The sequence below is a fragment of the Ostrea edulis genome, chromosome 6 (genome assembly GCF_947568905.1).
Source record: "Ostrea edulis chromosome 6, xbOstEdul1.1, whole genome shotgun sequence".
Taxonomy (NCBI): Eukaryota; Metazoa; Mollusca; class Bivalvia; order Ostreida; family Ostreidae; genus Ostrea; species Ostrea edulis.
Window position 1 is genome coordinate 59,840,240 of NC_079169.1, and position 17,149 is coordinate 59,857,388.

General features: G+C 35.0%; 1 protein-coding gene across 8 annotated transcripts in view; it reads right to left on the reverse strand.

Annotated features, from left to right (window-relative positions):
• LOC125648367 (oxysterol-binding protein-related protein 8-like) overlaps nucleotides 1-17,149 on the reverse strand; it is a 57,815-nt gene that overhangs the window by 21,209 nt on the left and 19,457 nt on the right. For 3 of the 8 annotated variants that reach the window (XM_048875377.2, XM_048875382.2, XM_048875378.2), the window contains exon 3: nucleotides 8,136-8,224. The exons of 1 other annotated variant lie outside the window; for it this stretch is intronic. In XM_048875377.2, coding sequence (XP_048731334.2) covers nucleotides 8,136-8,224 — 89 coding nt within the window. Of the gene's footprint in view, nucleotides 1-822; nucleotides 1,072-5,215; nucleotides 6,082-6,699; nucleotides 7,343-8,135; nucleotides 8,225-14,793; nucleotides 15,351-17,149 lie in introns of those variants that run through there. 4 more of the 8 variants (XM_048875379.2, XM_048875383.2, XM_048875384.2 and 1 more) reach the window with 4 other exon arrangements.

The following is a 17,149-nucleotide window of genomic DNA, read 5'->3' on the forward strand; positions in this document are numbered from 1 at the left end:
GCATTTATCTTTGACATACTGTAATTTAACGAGCTAATAATTAACGCAAATATTTGTAAAATCAATTTTCTAATATTGTTTGGTAAAACATGCATTTCAAGTTAATACTGCAATTTATCTTATTGTCTATAAATTTGCAAAATGAAGAACTGACTGAAAAATATGTAAATAAAATAAAAACAATGTGAATTTATATATATCATCGAAAACTTTTAAAGATTAAGTTGATTTCAAGAAAATTAAACCAATTCCTTGCCTGCACTGATTTCATCATGCAAAAGAATTCTATCCACAAATCCACATTATCCATACTATGTGAAGAACACAAAAAACAAAGTGCTGGATCTAACAATTTAAGTATGCAGCTTTAGCATGTTTGTATTCATTGAAATTTGTACAGGTATGAACAAACTGATCATAAAAATCCTTAGAAAATAACAAGAACATGAAACTAATGCCACAATCATTGGGAAGCATCAGATTCACAGATGCTAATGAGATTTGCACCCACAATACTTCCTGTTGTTACACACTAATACATGAATAGTCAGTTTACCGTTTAGCTATTCTTGTCTTCATTGGAGTTGTAAGAATATTGATCAAATTTTGATCATCTTTGTTACGGAGTCATATTGTATAACATTTAGTGTACATTGTACAACAGAAACATTACCCTGTATTTTCATAATATTCAGAACAGAGATCTATTTGCTGGTTTTGTCAAGGTCACAACACAATGCATCTGATCAGAAGTAAATTAGGTCCTCAATACCCCTCACCCCCCAGGGATCCAGGTTAGAATAGGTCCTCAGTACACCTCACCATCTGAGGAACCGGGTTAGAATAGGTCCTCAGTACTCCTCATCCCGGGGATCCAGGTTAGAATAGGTCCTCAGTACCCCTCACCCCAGGGATCTGGGTTAGAATAGGTCCTCAGTACCCCTCATTCCTGGGGATCCGGGTTAGAATAGGTCCTCAGTACCCCTTGCTTGTCCTAAGAACTGCTGTGACATGGGGCCTTTACTTCCTGTGGGATCCGGGTTAGAATAGGTCCTCAGTATCCTTCATCCCCAAGGATCTGGGTTAGAATAGGTCCTCAGTACCCCCTCACCCCCGGGGATCCAGGTTAGAATAGATCCTCAGTACCCCTCACTCCGGGGATCTCGGTTACAATAGGTCCTCAGTACCCCTCACCCCTGGGGATCCAGGTTAGAATAGGTCCTCAGTACCCCTTGCTTGTCGTAAGAGCTGCTGTGACATGGTCGAGGCATTGGCTTTCTGTGGTCTCATTCGAAGGACGGCCCCATTTAGTCACCTAGCTCTTACAACAAGCAAGGGCTACTGAGGACCTATTCTAACCCGGATCCCCACAGGCTCCTGCTCTTTTTAGATATCCATTAAGTTTCAGTCTTAATAGATGTACAAATAGCATTAAAGATTTTTTTCATATGTTTTACATATAAACACATTGCAAAAATTGGCCCTGCCCTGTGAGAACTCCTACCCCAGGGATCATGAAATTCAAAATTTTGGTAGAGGCCATCCTGTTCTACATGACTATGCAATTTGTTTTTCTTGTACATGTGCAGTTCTAGTAAAGAAGATTTTTGAAATTTGGTCAATTTTTAGCAATTTTTGCCCCACGCATAAGACTGTCAGTGCAGTAATTCTGAAATTTACAATTTATGTCTCCCTTTTTCCAAAGAAGCTTCATACCAAATTTGAAAAGAATTGCAAGGGTAGTTATCAAGAAGAGGTTAAAAATGTTCCATTGTTAATACATGACCAACACAGACCAATAGCAATAGCGACTCAGATGACCTAGCTACTAAAACATTTTGTTCACTAAATGTGTTGTCAGTCTCTTGGAACTGGAAAAAAGAAAATTGCATGTGTCCAAGAGTGAACACTTTTTCAATTGTCTTAGTGACATGTTATCATTTATTAGTTCTCAATCTTTAAATTAACTTGACCCAATCAGACATAAAGGTGAAGTCTAGAGAAGAGAGGAGCTTATTTTAGATGAAACTTGAAATTCATTTTAGAATTTTATCTAAATTATGGGCATGTCTTATTTACATTATACATTCGTAGCAAATTGCACACAAAGCAAAAATACAGTCTCGACCCATGGGCTCTACTCAAGCACAGCTCTCAGTACTTTGATTATTTCATTCACAAGCCCATGAAACTAAGGTCTAAATTCATAAACTTGTGATCAATAATCACATTGACATCTTGTCAAGGAATGCAAATCCTTTGGCTGCAATATGTGAACTTGATACTGCAATTGCTTCATAATCTGTGTATCTACAAAATGTGCAAATAGTGGGTAAAAATCAAACTACATTAAAACCGAGGTATCTGTTCCAGTAATTTTACCCATCACAAACATTATCCTGCAGAAATATAATTCTGACCTATCCATATTGATGACATGACTTAATAAATAAAATTCATTCCTACACACTGAATTATAATCTCTTTCATTTACAAGTTCTGCGAGTATTGCAAAAGCAATACATGTCCATTAACGGGCACCTCTCTTTATTTGAAGGATGCCATTATGCCTATATGCAGACTATGTATATTTGGATAAGCATGCAGATCATTTTTGAATATTTGGAAATATCTAAGTTCAATCTTTTGTAAAGAGATGCAGAAAATCAGAAAAATACTATTACAAATCGGTAAGCCTTATTAAATTACAAAGATCTCATGCAATATAAAATAGAAAACTTAGACGGAGTACAGTCATCCATTGCAGACTAAGTTTTACAATTTTTGTAAAAATATTTCAGCTGTAGACAAAGTGTAAGTAAATTTGTATATACTCATTTGATAATCACATGATCAAATTTGAGATTCCTAAGTTAAGGCATTGTGGAGAGAATTCCATAAAATTATACATTCGGCGCAGTCTCATATCAAAATCTCGTAAAAATCAGTCCACAGGGACAAAACTTAAACTTGATCTGTAAACATTTAGTGGTAAATTACATATGAAAGGGGTATAGCGCACTTGGTATGCAATTTCGCCTACATAAATACCTTTTTCTTGAATATCATTTTTTACAAATATTCTGCTATACAATGTTAGTTTATACTTGTGTTTACCCAAATTACTTAATAAAGATGTCGATATGTTGATAGTATCTTTATTTGATAAGAATAAACATCACCGTGATTATATAGTAGATGTAAGGTAATGGGCATGAAAAATTGCAAACCGTTGCAAAAGGCCACCTTAAACCAGAAATAAAACACTGAAATTGTTTTACTTGATTATGACTGTATATAAGTCTGTTTGAGGAAAATTTGGTTTAAGGTGGCCCTCTTGTTGAAAATGGATAAAATATGAAAAAATCGTTCTCAAAATTTACCTTGAGATTTAGCAGCCTGTCAAACGTTAAACATTTAAACTCACGTGCCTGGGTGGCCTAGTGGTTTAGGTGCTCGGTCATCTTACACTTAAACCATTCATTCCGAGTTCAAGTCCAACATTTTTCCAATCTTTTTCTTTTTTTCTTTTTTTTGGGCTTTTCATTTTTTTGCGGCCGTTTTCTTGAGGGGGATGTTTTAAATGTGATACATATATTACAACAATTATTAGTCATTTTCACCATAACCTCTAATATTTGCAAGTTATGACTTAAAGAAAGGGAATTTATTCCGAGATCACTGTAGTTCCGTTTGTTTACACTAACATGTTCTTGTGTGGCACAGGATTTTCAAACCGTAATGTGGCTGACAAAAAGCTAAACAAATACTACAAAAAAGGACACAATTGCACAGCATGTAATAAGTAAAAATAGGTCAAGGGAGGAAAAGAACTGTTATATAAAAACTCATGTAGCAACTGTCATACGATATTTAGGCAAAGCTAAACACTCGAATTATCTACCAAAGGCAAATGAACTGATGACATCTATTAAAGGCGCTGCAGTCATGTCAGAACAGTGAGTTAAGTAATGCCATATGTAAAAGGGTTGTTGTGTAATATGAATGCACAGGTCTATGAAAATATTGTACTGTTCATCATTCCAAATAGGAAAATGGCTCATATAAATGTCAGTAATGCTAAACTGTGGCAGTTATTTATCTTGGTTAACGAAACATCAAAAGCGTTGGCCTTATATTTAAATATAACACGCCAGTCTATTATTGGAAACCGGTGTTTTCCATTTAGATTTCTGAGTCGGCCGTATCGTCAGCAAATGCGCTATACCTCTTTCAGCTTCCAAAATCACAGCATGGTAATTCAAGTGAAAAAAGTCCGGAAATAGGTAACCACATGTCAAATTTCACATTCCTTATAAAACAGCATATAGGGGGAAAGTCCAGAAAACTATTCAACACAACGTCACATAAATCTCATAAAAATCGCTCAACATAAATTTGATCACGTAGTAAACCACATACTAAACTTCAGCTTCCTAGTGGGTAAGATTGACTGATAGGGGAACAGCTTCCTAACTCACAGCATGATGGGAAAAGTGTGGAAAACCAAGTGGGAAAGTCTGATAGACAAACAGCTTCCTAACTCACAGCATGATGGGAAAAGTGCAGAAAACCAAGTGGGAAAGTCTGATAGAGGAACAAACAGACAGATGAAGAGCTAACCTAATCCTATATAGAGCCTCCTTCAGCTTCACTGTTAGGGGACTACCGTAATAAAAATTCCATACAGCTTATTTCAACACATTTCCCTACATTATTAAGGATCTGCTCCAAAAATACCCAGGCCGACTTTTAAGACGTAGATGACATTTCTCAATAATATATAATTTTTTGTGACATTTCACGTACAATTCACTTGCATTCTATCTTGTTTCTACAAAAAAAATCTTGGGGTATATTACCATATCTGTTTTTTAGTTAACATATTTGATAATCCTGCTGTTTTAAATAAAAATGTAGTCAGCTATTATGTATTAAAGAAGTTTGTATATATGGACATTACAAAGTTATTGTAGCAAAGAATGGAGAAAGATCTTTGAAACAATTGGTGACTGAATTATGGACCCTTGCATTGCTAGTAAGGTGATCTAACCACTGGGCTACCCCGAGTCCCATATACAAAGTATGTACAACATAAAATCCAAACCTATTTCAGAACTCTTCAAATCAAAGAAAAGAAATAATTTTAGAGGAAATGTTAGAAGTGTTGCATATATGTCCTTATAAAGAACATCAATAAGAATTATAAATTTACCTTCATCACCATATGAAGATGATCAGCTCCATCTTAATACATATAAAAGTCCATTTGCATCAATCATCCTTTTAGACATCAACAATAAATCTCATCACCTATCTTGACTGTTTATCTATGGGACTATTATTGTCCTATTATGACACAGCCATAGGTCTTCCCACAGTTCAATACATTAAACTTCCATGTCCAAGTTTTCCTCTTCCCTTTATCACTGCTCACATGACCAGAAAATATTCTGAACTGTAGAAAAGCTGAAAGTTGTTTGTGTAGGGTGATTTGGTACATCCCATCCCCATTTATATATTACCATTGTGTTTTGTTGTGTGTGCATCATAAAACATGTCTTGATTGCTTGGACTAGCCAAGGAAACCCCGATCAATAAAAGTTGTCTAATTATGTGCAGTGTTACTCCTGCCGAGATTAGCACCATCCAGAGGTCTCAGCAACATCAATCACCTTACAGAAATGGTGTTTCTTGTTTTGTCTTTCATTCACTGATTTTATCCCAAATAAAAACCATTCAGCTTCAGGAATAAGCCAGCCACTTGCAAAACCTTAATGTTTCTGGCACTTAAATTCTTTCTAGATTCAATTACTTAATGATAACATTGCAGGAACGGCAAGGGTTTCCAAATGTAATTAATTCTGTATTATTTCATCACTGAGCACACTCCAGACAGTGATTAAATTTATGTAGATTTACTCCATTACCCTAATCAATAATAACATGAATCTCCAAACACTACTACAAAGTCTAACAGCTGTCAGAATAAGAACAAAAAAAAAAACCTTACTGCCCAAGTATTTTACACACAAAAAAATTGCCTGTGTGCATGGTATTTCATTCTATATATTTCCTCAGAAAATGATAATTTCAAAATGTAAAGCTGATTATATATGTGTGTGTGTTGAGATTGACTATAATCACGAGAAGGAAATACAAATAGTTAAAAATATCCTGTGCAATGACTTCCTCTTTATACAATGATCTGCTTCCTTTAGCTGTGCCCAATGTGACACATGATTATACCATTCATAAGTGCTTCATCCTCCATCAACATACCTGCATTATTTTTCCTTATGAAATTTTTTAAAAGTTTCCTGTTTTGCCGAGGCCAGGCTTGTAAAGGTTGTGAAAGTAAACACGAATGTCAAAATAAAAAAAGATACTACAACACTATACGCAACTACCTCGTAAATATCAAACTACAGAACTATCGAGATCAAAAACTTTTTCTTATCATACATACTACATGTAATACATCACTTAAAACAGTAACTATATAGACAGGAATACACTAATTAAGTGTTTTATCAGTAATGGACACACAAGACAGACAGTCCATGTCTGTGCTAATTAACTATATATTCATTCAACTTTAAGCTTGATAATTACTATCATTTGTAGTTCTGACACTAATGAAAAACAATGTCCAAATCTAAGCCATCTTGTCACAAAATCAACATAGTATCTACCCACCTTAGATGTTAAGTTTTTAAGACTCCGAGACAGACTGACAGACTTCTTCAACATCCTTAGAAATCCATACAGAGCCTAGTTATAATCCTATGAGCTGTTTTATTTTGTTTCTGTATTAATATTTAATCACTTCCCCAATTTCCCTTCTTCTCAGGATGTAGACAGTTTTCCTGAGACACACTCAATGCTTTATCAAAAATGGCATCTTGATATACATGTACAAAATTACACTCCACCTCAGACCCGTTAGCCAGAGCACACCACTTCTACATGACCTCTAAATTTATATATGAAAGCCCTTTCCTAATTGCTTTTGTATACATGTAATATCAACAAATCTTCAAATGTTTATCTATAAACAAAAACTTTTACACATCCTTTGAATCAGTTCCCGACTTTCCAATCTAATTTATAAACATAATGCAAAGTTATCTAAAAGGAAGATTAGACCTGATCTTCTCCCAAAATGCATTTCAGTTAGTAACTGGTTGCATGAAAACCATTACAAAACTAGTAGAGGACTATTGATAACCTTTAGTGGACCACTGAGTCCATCCTAATCAACAGTTTGCAGATGATTTACATACGCAAGTAACAAGAGTACCACAAACAGTACAACATACATCTGCTACACCTTCAGTGCAATATCTGTATCCATGATGAGAAAAAGTCCAAAAAACTATTTGACCTACTTTTAGTCACAGCGCACCAATCAAGTTGAAGTGTGAACTGATTAAGTATTTCTCAGAGAGGGAGGTTGTGACGAAACTTCAGGGCAATACCTGTAGACATAATGAAAAAAAAATCTGGAAAACTGTTTGACCTACTTTCACCCCTAAAGTAGGTTAAGGTGTACCAATCCACCTGAAATGCAAACTGAACTTATATTCCTCCAAGACGAAGCGTGTGACTACATTTCAAGGCAACATCCGTATCCATAATGAAAACAAGGTTTTTCTACTTAGTGATACTACAACCTTGACCTTTAACCTTGAAGAACAAAATGCGCCCTCCACTTGGATATGAGGAGTATGTGAACCAAGTTTGACGATCCTAGCCCCAATAGTTTGGTTTGTACTCTGCCTACAAGGTTTTCCTATTCACTAATATTATGACCTTGACCTCTAACCTTGAGAAACAATAGGCATCTTCCTTTCATCATGGTGATCAAATGTACCAAGTTGTAAGCTCCTGGAGCTTATGGTTCATTTTTCATTTTGCAGACGGACGCCTGGATGGACAGATAGACGGATGATGCCATACCATAACATGTACGTCCCGTCTTTGTCTTCAGCAAGTAAAAGTCTCAGTAAACGTCCCTGTGCTCCTTAAACATGGGCATCAAGTCAGTTGTATCTCACTGTGAGCCTCTAAATCGCTAAAATAGTTCTGAACCCCAATACTAGATCATTCCCTGCATATAGAGGCTTACTTACATTGGCCCTGTTTTGCCCAAAGACAAATGCTGGTGAGGAAACAGAGGAGTGCAGACAGTGGGAATGGTCTCCATGTTCCGAGTCTTGTCCTGAAAGAAGTAGGTATCAATAGATACTAATGTTCCAGGGTGATGGTAGAACTACTAGAATCTGCTTTTTGAAAGTTAAAAGCACTATGAATTTAAATAAATTAATTTTCCTGTGAAATACTCATTTACCACTTAAATATGACATCACAAATACATTATGTATATCAATTACATAGTAATTTGATTAAAGTTGATGGAACAGAGGTCTTAGCATGATAAATTTTCAATTACACATTACAGTGCACAGCCATTGAGTAAAAACATGATATTTTGACAGTTTGAACATAATAATGATATACATACAGGTGACTCTTGATAACTCGAAGTTCAAGGGACCTTGATAAAACTTCAAGAAATCGAGATTTCGAGAGATCGAAATTTGGAAATTGAAGGTCCACCGATATCGTTCAGATTTTACAGTAACTGGAAATGCTTACCAACAAGATCATATCGTTTTGACATGTTTTCCTTTATATTTGTCAGGTAGTTAATTTGATATTAAAATAAAGAACCTCATTTTGCATTAATAAATTTTTTTTCAAAGTTTATGTCTTTATTTGTTCTTTAATCCTGCTAAGATAGGCATACAAAACCAAGTTCCAATAAAGCTTTACTATCGCTAACTAAACAGAGCGCAATGTTATGTCGCTTTACACAAAGCAAAAATTCTAACGAATAAGGAAATTTAACGGATGTTTTAGAGTAATTTTAACCATGCCAAGAACAAACTAAAGAAATTTAACAGTCTGTAGATCTCTAAATGAATGTATAAAACTTACACTCTCATTGTCAAGTCAAAACAAATTATAGATTTTATTCATAGTTGGATTATAAAGAATTTTAATCATCACAAGACCCCTGGGTAAGGTGTAAACTGACCAATTAGCCAATTATATACTCAAGTTTGCCACCTCCACAAAGAAGCAAAGGCAATGTTCCACCTATGTAAACACCTAATTACCACAGCCACACTATCCTCTGGCAATCAACAAAATCCAGGTAAGGTCCAAGGGGAAATTATCACACGCTTGGGTAACAGTGGGTATAGGCTACCACCACTTTGAGAGATCGAGAGTGAAAAACAATGAAATGTGTTTTACGGGACCCAACTTCAAGTCGAGAGATCGAGAACTTCGAGAGATCGAACGTTCAAGAGATTAATATTAAATTTGCTTTGTTATATAGAGAGAAAAAATCGGGACCATGATTTCACTTCAAGAGATCAAAGTTCGACCCATCGAGAGTCACCTGTATATAGTTCTATCTGTATGGAGTTGAGCAGAAGCATGAACTCATCACTTTCTATGAATTGTCAGCACAGATACAAGCTACAGGCATTATAAGTGTGAAACTAATTCATTCTGCACTTTCCAGTCTTCATACTCTCATTTCATGGGAAAACCACTAAACAAACTGAATCTCCATCCTTTTTTAGAAATAAAGGAACAATTCTACCTTGTTCTTTCACAAGTTGATATTTTAAACTAAACAGTATCCGTATACACGTATACCAAGAAATTGGTTGAATAATTAAATTACATAAAAAGACGATGCCTTCCATTCAATACAATAGGCACACAGATATTATCCACTTTAGATAGCAGAGACTACGAGGCTTTGTTAAATTGTGAGGTACACTGACAATATTGTTGGTTACAATATTAAAGGAGCATGGACACGATTTGAGCTGAAAATTTTCAAATTATATTTTTAATGTTCAGAATGCTTAACTAAGGCATTTCTAATGGTCAGAAAAATTTTGAATGTATATGGGAGATGCAGAGCTCCCAATTCTTTGTTACATAAACATGTTTTTGTCTACATATGTTAAATACATGTATACTAGTAAAAGTTCATTTAAAGCAGATTTTTCTATTTACAAGTTAATTCTGCAATCAAATAGTTTCTAGTGTTTGCCACATCTCATTTTGTTTTACACATGGTATATGTTTACAAACAAAAACATGACACGAGCCTTGTTTATATACCAAAGAATTGTGAGTTCTGAATCTCACTTGTAACTCGGAAATTGATAATAAAATTTTGGTTGACCATTAGAAATACTTTAGTTAAGCATTTTAAACAATAAATGGAAAAATAAAATTTTCAGCTCAATCGTGTCCAAGCCCCTTTAAAGAGTCACTATAGTAAAAATAACAATCACCACGTTATAACTGACTGAAATAACACTGAAAAGAAGCTGAAGGATAGAATGCAATACATGCCTTTAGTATATAGTGGATTATAAGAAAATCATTCAATTCAATGTGCCCACTTCAATGAAATCAAGTTATACGCATATAATAGATAGCAGTATGGCATTTCTTTAAGTGCTTAGCATAATGTACTTATTGAAATCAGTTAATTTTCAATCAATTCACAGGCACTTCCAGTCCCATGCCATATAATGCTGACTGTGATACTAAAGCAAGCTGGTTGCTTTGTCAAATTCATGGAACCAGTAATGGTCAATTCTCAAAATGAGTTCATATGTGCTGTTTACATAATTAATGTTACAAGATCTTACATTTATTTCTTCTCCTTTTTATCAACTTGGTGACAGCTAGATTGCACATTTAGAATTTCTTACTAGTACTACACCTTGTGAATGTTGACAAAGTAGACAAAATATTTGGAATTGTTCAGTACCTCCAGTACTTTTATTGATTGATGTATTTGCTCTAATCATTCAGGTAAAGCACACATCCTGATGTTACATTATCCACTCACTAACACACATCATGTTGTTACACTATCCCCTCACTAACACACATCATGTTGTTACACTATCCCCTCACTAACACACATCATGTTACATTATCCACACTAATACACATCATGTTGTTACACTATCCACTCAATAACACACATCATGTTACACTATCCACTCACTAACACACATCATGTTGTTACACTATCCCCTCACTAACACACATCATGCTGTTACACTATCCACTCACTAACACACATCATGTTGTTACATTATCCACTCACTAACACACATCATGTTGTTACACTATCCACTCACTAACACACATCATGATGTTACACTATCTACTCACTAACACAATCAGACACAATCTGAGCAAACTGGTATATATAGTATTATAGAGTTTGAGCAACCAACTGAGAATTTAATTGCTGCTTTGTTAGCTCCCTTCACTCTATATACAGTGCTCCCTCGATATATTGCCAAATTTTGTTCAAGACGAATTTGGGCAATAAAGCGGGGGTGGCATTATAACGAATTAACCATTATGGACAATTCACTGAGCAATCAAAAAAGAAATTCAATACCATAAAGTTATTTGGACTCCACCCAGTATAAACATTTAAGCTATCTTGAGTTCAATACTGCAATTATTGGTAATTAACCTGGCCACTTGCATACCTTGTTGAAACTTTCACATTTCACTGCACCGGCCGCTATCAAAGTACAGGTGTGATTACTGATGGGTGTTAGGTAATTGGCATTATTATCAAGGGTAAACCCTATAAAATTTGACCATTTGTTTGTGAAAATCTGTGGCATATGGCATTATGCTGGGTTGGCATTATAACGGGGGTATTAACATGGGAGGAAATCTATTCTTTCGGATTTTCAGGCAATAAGCGGGGGTGGCATTATAATGGGGGGCAATATATCGAGGGAGCACTGTACTATATATACCAGTTTGTAGTAAATATCAGTGAACTATGTGTATTGGACATGATCTTTTCTATGAAATAAAAGAATAAGACTTAGTTTTCCTAAAGAGCTTTCAAATTTGAATTTGAATTGGAATGAACATGTCAGCACAGAATGGTAAAATACAGAAATACATTGTCTGGGCCCTGGTCCACAAAAAAGATAAACAGAGAGAGAGAGAGAGAGAGAGAGAGAGAGAGAGAGAGAGAGAGAGAGAGAGAGAGAGAGAGAACATGGGCAATCTTATTGCATTGATCATGATGCTAGTTAATGGCAAGAAATAATATCACTTGTTAATGAGGAACATCATTTCATGCAATCAATGTTGACTGTTATGTTATGTCAGCTACATCCAAACAATTACTGCTACATGATCCACGACTTCATGTGTTGCCATAATCATTCTGTGTGTGAAATAAATTATGCAGAACATCCTGTATTACATATAATGTACGAGGAATGTCCTAAAAAGTCATAGAAAATGTTAATAACTCATCCATTTGTTAGAAAAATATTTCATTTGTTATTTAAAAGCATCATTTTCTGGGGGGGGGGGGGGGTTATTTATAAAAAGTTTTATAATTTAATATCTCTTTACATAATGGAATAGAACACAAATGAAATAAAATAGCTGTCGGGGCAAAAACTTCCATCTTCATCCATGATGTTCTTTACCTTCAGGATTTATTGGCTTCTTTTTTTTCAGGAGAGGGGGGGGGGGCTACCCTTCAGTTCTCATGTCATTCCCTCCACAAATTTCTTGTGCCATAATATATAGTGCCCTGCTCACATTCTGCTGATCTGATGGGCTTCCCATCTTCCATTTTGTTTGAGTTGGGGTCAAAGTAAGATCTAAACAATATTTTATGATTTCTTGTGTGCCAAAAATGTCAGTGACATCGCCATATCGCACAAATTTCATTACAAGTACGTTTGAAAATGACATCACTTCTCTGCCATTTATGACATCCTGCGATTGTAAAACAGTATATTACGTGGGATACCTCGATGATTCCATTGATATAAATTTCAATGCAATATATTTAATATGAAACTATTTGCTTTAATTCATCTAACTGAGTGGTACAAAGGAAATATCTACTTATTTTTGTATATGTGTGTCAATAGTGCATGCATTTATATGGATTTCTTTTTATTCAGTAAACATCTAATTTATCTCTTTTATTACTTATTTCAAATTTCACATTTTTCTTCGAAAAAGCTGGGTATTTTCTGCAGTTGGAAATTTTTGTGATTTAATTTGTAAATGGTGGCAAATTACATTCTGTGACCTTTTGAAATAAAATCTATTTTTGTTTTCTCTACATACGTATCATGACCAATTTGCCCATTAAGTTTAATTACTATCAGATATTACTAGTTTTCTAGCTTATTATAGTCCAAAAACAAGGACCCCATCCCTCGTTTAGAGTGTTGCCCCAGACCTCTGAGACTGTAATCCTCCGTTCTGAAATTTATGGATCCGAAACTAATTGCACATAGTGTTTAATCAACTTCAGATATGTACTTTGTGCTTATACTCACCCCCCCCCCCCCCCCCCCCTCCAGCTTTTAAAACTTTGTATTAGTCACGACGAAAGCCTATATCAAAGGGGAGGCAAATTTTATCTATATGTGGTAACTTTCACAGGGGCCTAAGATACCATTTTTAATTATTATAATTTAAAAATTTCGGTTATACAATCTGTTTCGTTTCGTTATACTAGTTTCGTTTCATTTCGGTGGGTTTCGTTTCGATAGATTTCATTTCGTTTCATTTCGCACTTTACAGGTACCCCCAAAAACAATTGATATATGCATGGCATACAAAAACTTTGAGACTTAAAATTTGGACGTTTTGACTTTAAAATCAGTAGCGATCACCTGTAAGTCATATCAACCTACTGTACGTTTCATCACTATCAAGTATTCTCTAATACTGGTCAAGTTTTCCATCAAAATGTTAGAAATGCAAATAATGTCCGTGGATCATATATATATATATATATATATATATATATATATATTCAAGTCATTTTAATTATAAAGGTAAAATCAAACCCAGTATTAATTTGTGGAAAAGATACAAAAACTTTGAACATCAAATTTTTAAATAGTCTAAACTTCATACTGGAAATGAACAGTCGATCTCCATTTAATAATTACTGCTTTTCTTATTTGATGAATTCCAATTAATTTATCTGCTAACCTTGTGTAGACTATTTATAGATTTTCTTTGGATGCATGAACAAATTTAAGCGATAAATTTTAATTCGAAATCTAATCAGATCTGAAAGATTTTTAGTCCCTGCAAATGGTGAAAACATGCCTAAAAAAAAAAAGGTGAATTTTCAGAATAAAGAACTCTGTGAAAACTGGAAGTGAATGGATTTCTTATATGTAGTCTAAAATCATCAAATTTAAACATCCTTTTTCCGTTTATGTTCTCTTTTATGAATTAACATCAATGATCATCAGCCCTGGGAATGCAGTACACTTCAGCAGTACACTTCAACAGTACACTTCAGCAGTACAGCAGTACACTTCAACAGTACACTTCAGCAGTACACTCAGCAGTACACTTCAGTAGTACACTCAGCAGTACACTTCAGCAGTACACTTCAACAGACCGCTTCATGTAGGTATACTGTACAAGTGTACAAGCATGCAGGACTGAATATTAGTAATGTACAATTGTATGGTTACAAAGTTTGTTAAGTTACACTTACTTCTGAAACAGAATACTCAGAATAAGACATGGACTACATATTGAATGCAACACTAATTAATGACACGGGATAACTTAAAAATCATCAATGCTCGAGTTGGCATTAGTTACATATTGCCGACTTAAGAGAGACGACATTTTCACAGCTCTTACCATCAGAATGAGTTCTGCGTTTGGGTAAATCCATTTTCTCGACTGAATGCTTTCGGGGCAAATTCTTAATTCCTTTGAACAATGCCATTTTACTTCACAGTATTGGTCCAACACACATTGAATGGAATGAGGAAAGTTAATCTGGGTACGTATGTTTATCCCAATCCATTAATGAAGCTCATCATTCTGAGGACATGAACCCCATGACTTGAACATGATCCACAACTCAAAGCACTGAGTGAAAGTCACATCCCTTTACTCCATCATTTGAGTGATCATTTATCCATGTACTGTCCTAATAAAAATTCTACATTTACACACTAATCATATGCTCTCTCTCTCCTCACTGAGAAATGTTATTTGATTTTCTGACAAAGCTCCACCTTTTCTCAGTCTAACAATCTGAATCTTTCATGGCCCTTGGCATCTTCTAATTCACAGACAGAGACCCGTTTCCTGCAGGAACTGAATCAGTCTCCAAACCTATATACACTACTCCAGTCATCTGTACACAGGGTGAAGAATGGACTTTGACACATTCAATGTGTCAAATCTATCTACAATAATAAAGTTGCACTACAAAAAGCAACCATCATATTGTCACAATAAAATCTATACATCTGGGATCAGCCAGAGCACGCCAGATTAGGGCCTACATTTGATGAAGTATCCGGCACCACACACACTCCTGACAACCACACATCCACTTTGTCTGATATACACATTGTTCTCACTGAATTCACCACCACCTGAAGCAATCTGACCATGAGAGCAATCCCAACTTCATTATCATTATTTAATTAGCATGAATTATTTAAGAAATCCAGCTATCACACAAACATGGACGACTCAGAGCTCACTTTGTTGCATGTATATTAAATGAGCACTGATCTCCAACTGATGTGAGCTGTGGTAGTCCTAGCAATAAAATTATGTGTTCCTCTATCTGATAACAATTTTACCTGACCTGCAAACAGTGTAAATATACTGCCTGTTACTTCAGTCTCCAATATCTTAATTCCGACCATAATTCAATGTCTACCCAGCAATAAATTATTCCTATCCACTTACTCTGATTGTTCTTCAGAACTGTGTATCAAATTAACTTTCACTTGCATGGTAACTGGGTCAGCAACTTCTAATCTCATTAGGTATAGAAATTTTAGAACATCAGGGGTACGTCAACAAATTTAGCACTATTAGTATTAAATCAAAAAAGGGGACCTCAAACTGATTAGAATCTTGACCAAACTTCGATATTTGATCTCTTCATTTATCATGCTGTATTGAAAAAATGTTAAAATGATTGACTTCCTTCTCAAACACATGTATAATAAAAAAAAAAAAAAAAAAAAAAAAAAAATATATATATATTCCTTATCCTCTTTCTGTTTAAAGAGCAAGAATATGCAGATCATGAAGCTGCAATTTTTTGCTAAATAATGTTATTCTAATTTTATATTTATCTTATTATACTGGTACTTTTCGTAAATAGTATTTTTTTCTTGATATGTTATAATACTTCCAGTCTGATTAAAATCGGACCCCATACTCATTATCTTATCGTTGGGATGTATAAAACAAGAGGCCCATGGGCCACATCGCTCGCCTGAGTCACCTTGGTCCATATCAGAAGATTTTCCATATCTATTTGCGTGTAAAACCGTAGTCCCTATTATGGCCCCAAACCTTCCCCTGGAGGCCATGGTTTTTGCAAACTTGAATCTACACTATGTCAGAAAGCTTTCATGTAAATGTGAACTTCTTTGGCCCAATGGTTCTTGAGAAGAAGATTTTTAAAGATTTTCCCGATATATTTGTATGTAAAACTTTGATCCCCTATTGTGGCCCCATCCTACCCCAAGGGGGGGGGGGGCATGATTTTAACAAACCTGAATCTGCACTATATCAGAAAGCTTTTCTGGCTTAGTGGTTCTGGGAAGAAGATTTTTGAAGATTTTTCCTATATATTTGTATGTAAAACTTTGACCCCCTATTGTGGCCCCATCCGACCCCCAGTGGCCATGATCTTAACAATTTATAATCTGCACTATATCAGGAAGCTTTCATATAAACCTCAGCTTTTCTGGCTCAGTGGTTCTTGAGAAGAAGATTTAAAAAGATTTTTCATATAAATTTGTATGTAAAACTTTGATGCCCCCCTTGAGGCCCCATCCAATCCCCGGGGTCCATGATTTTAACAAACTTGAATCTGCACTATATCAACAACAAAAAAACGAAAGAAAAAAAAACCAACAAAAAAAAAAACTTTGACCCCTATTGTGGCCCCATCCGATCCCCGGGGGACATGATTTTGACTTGAATCTGCACTATATCAACAACAAAAAAAAAAAAA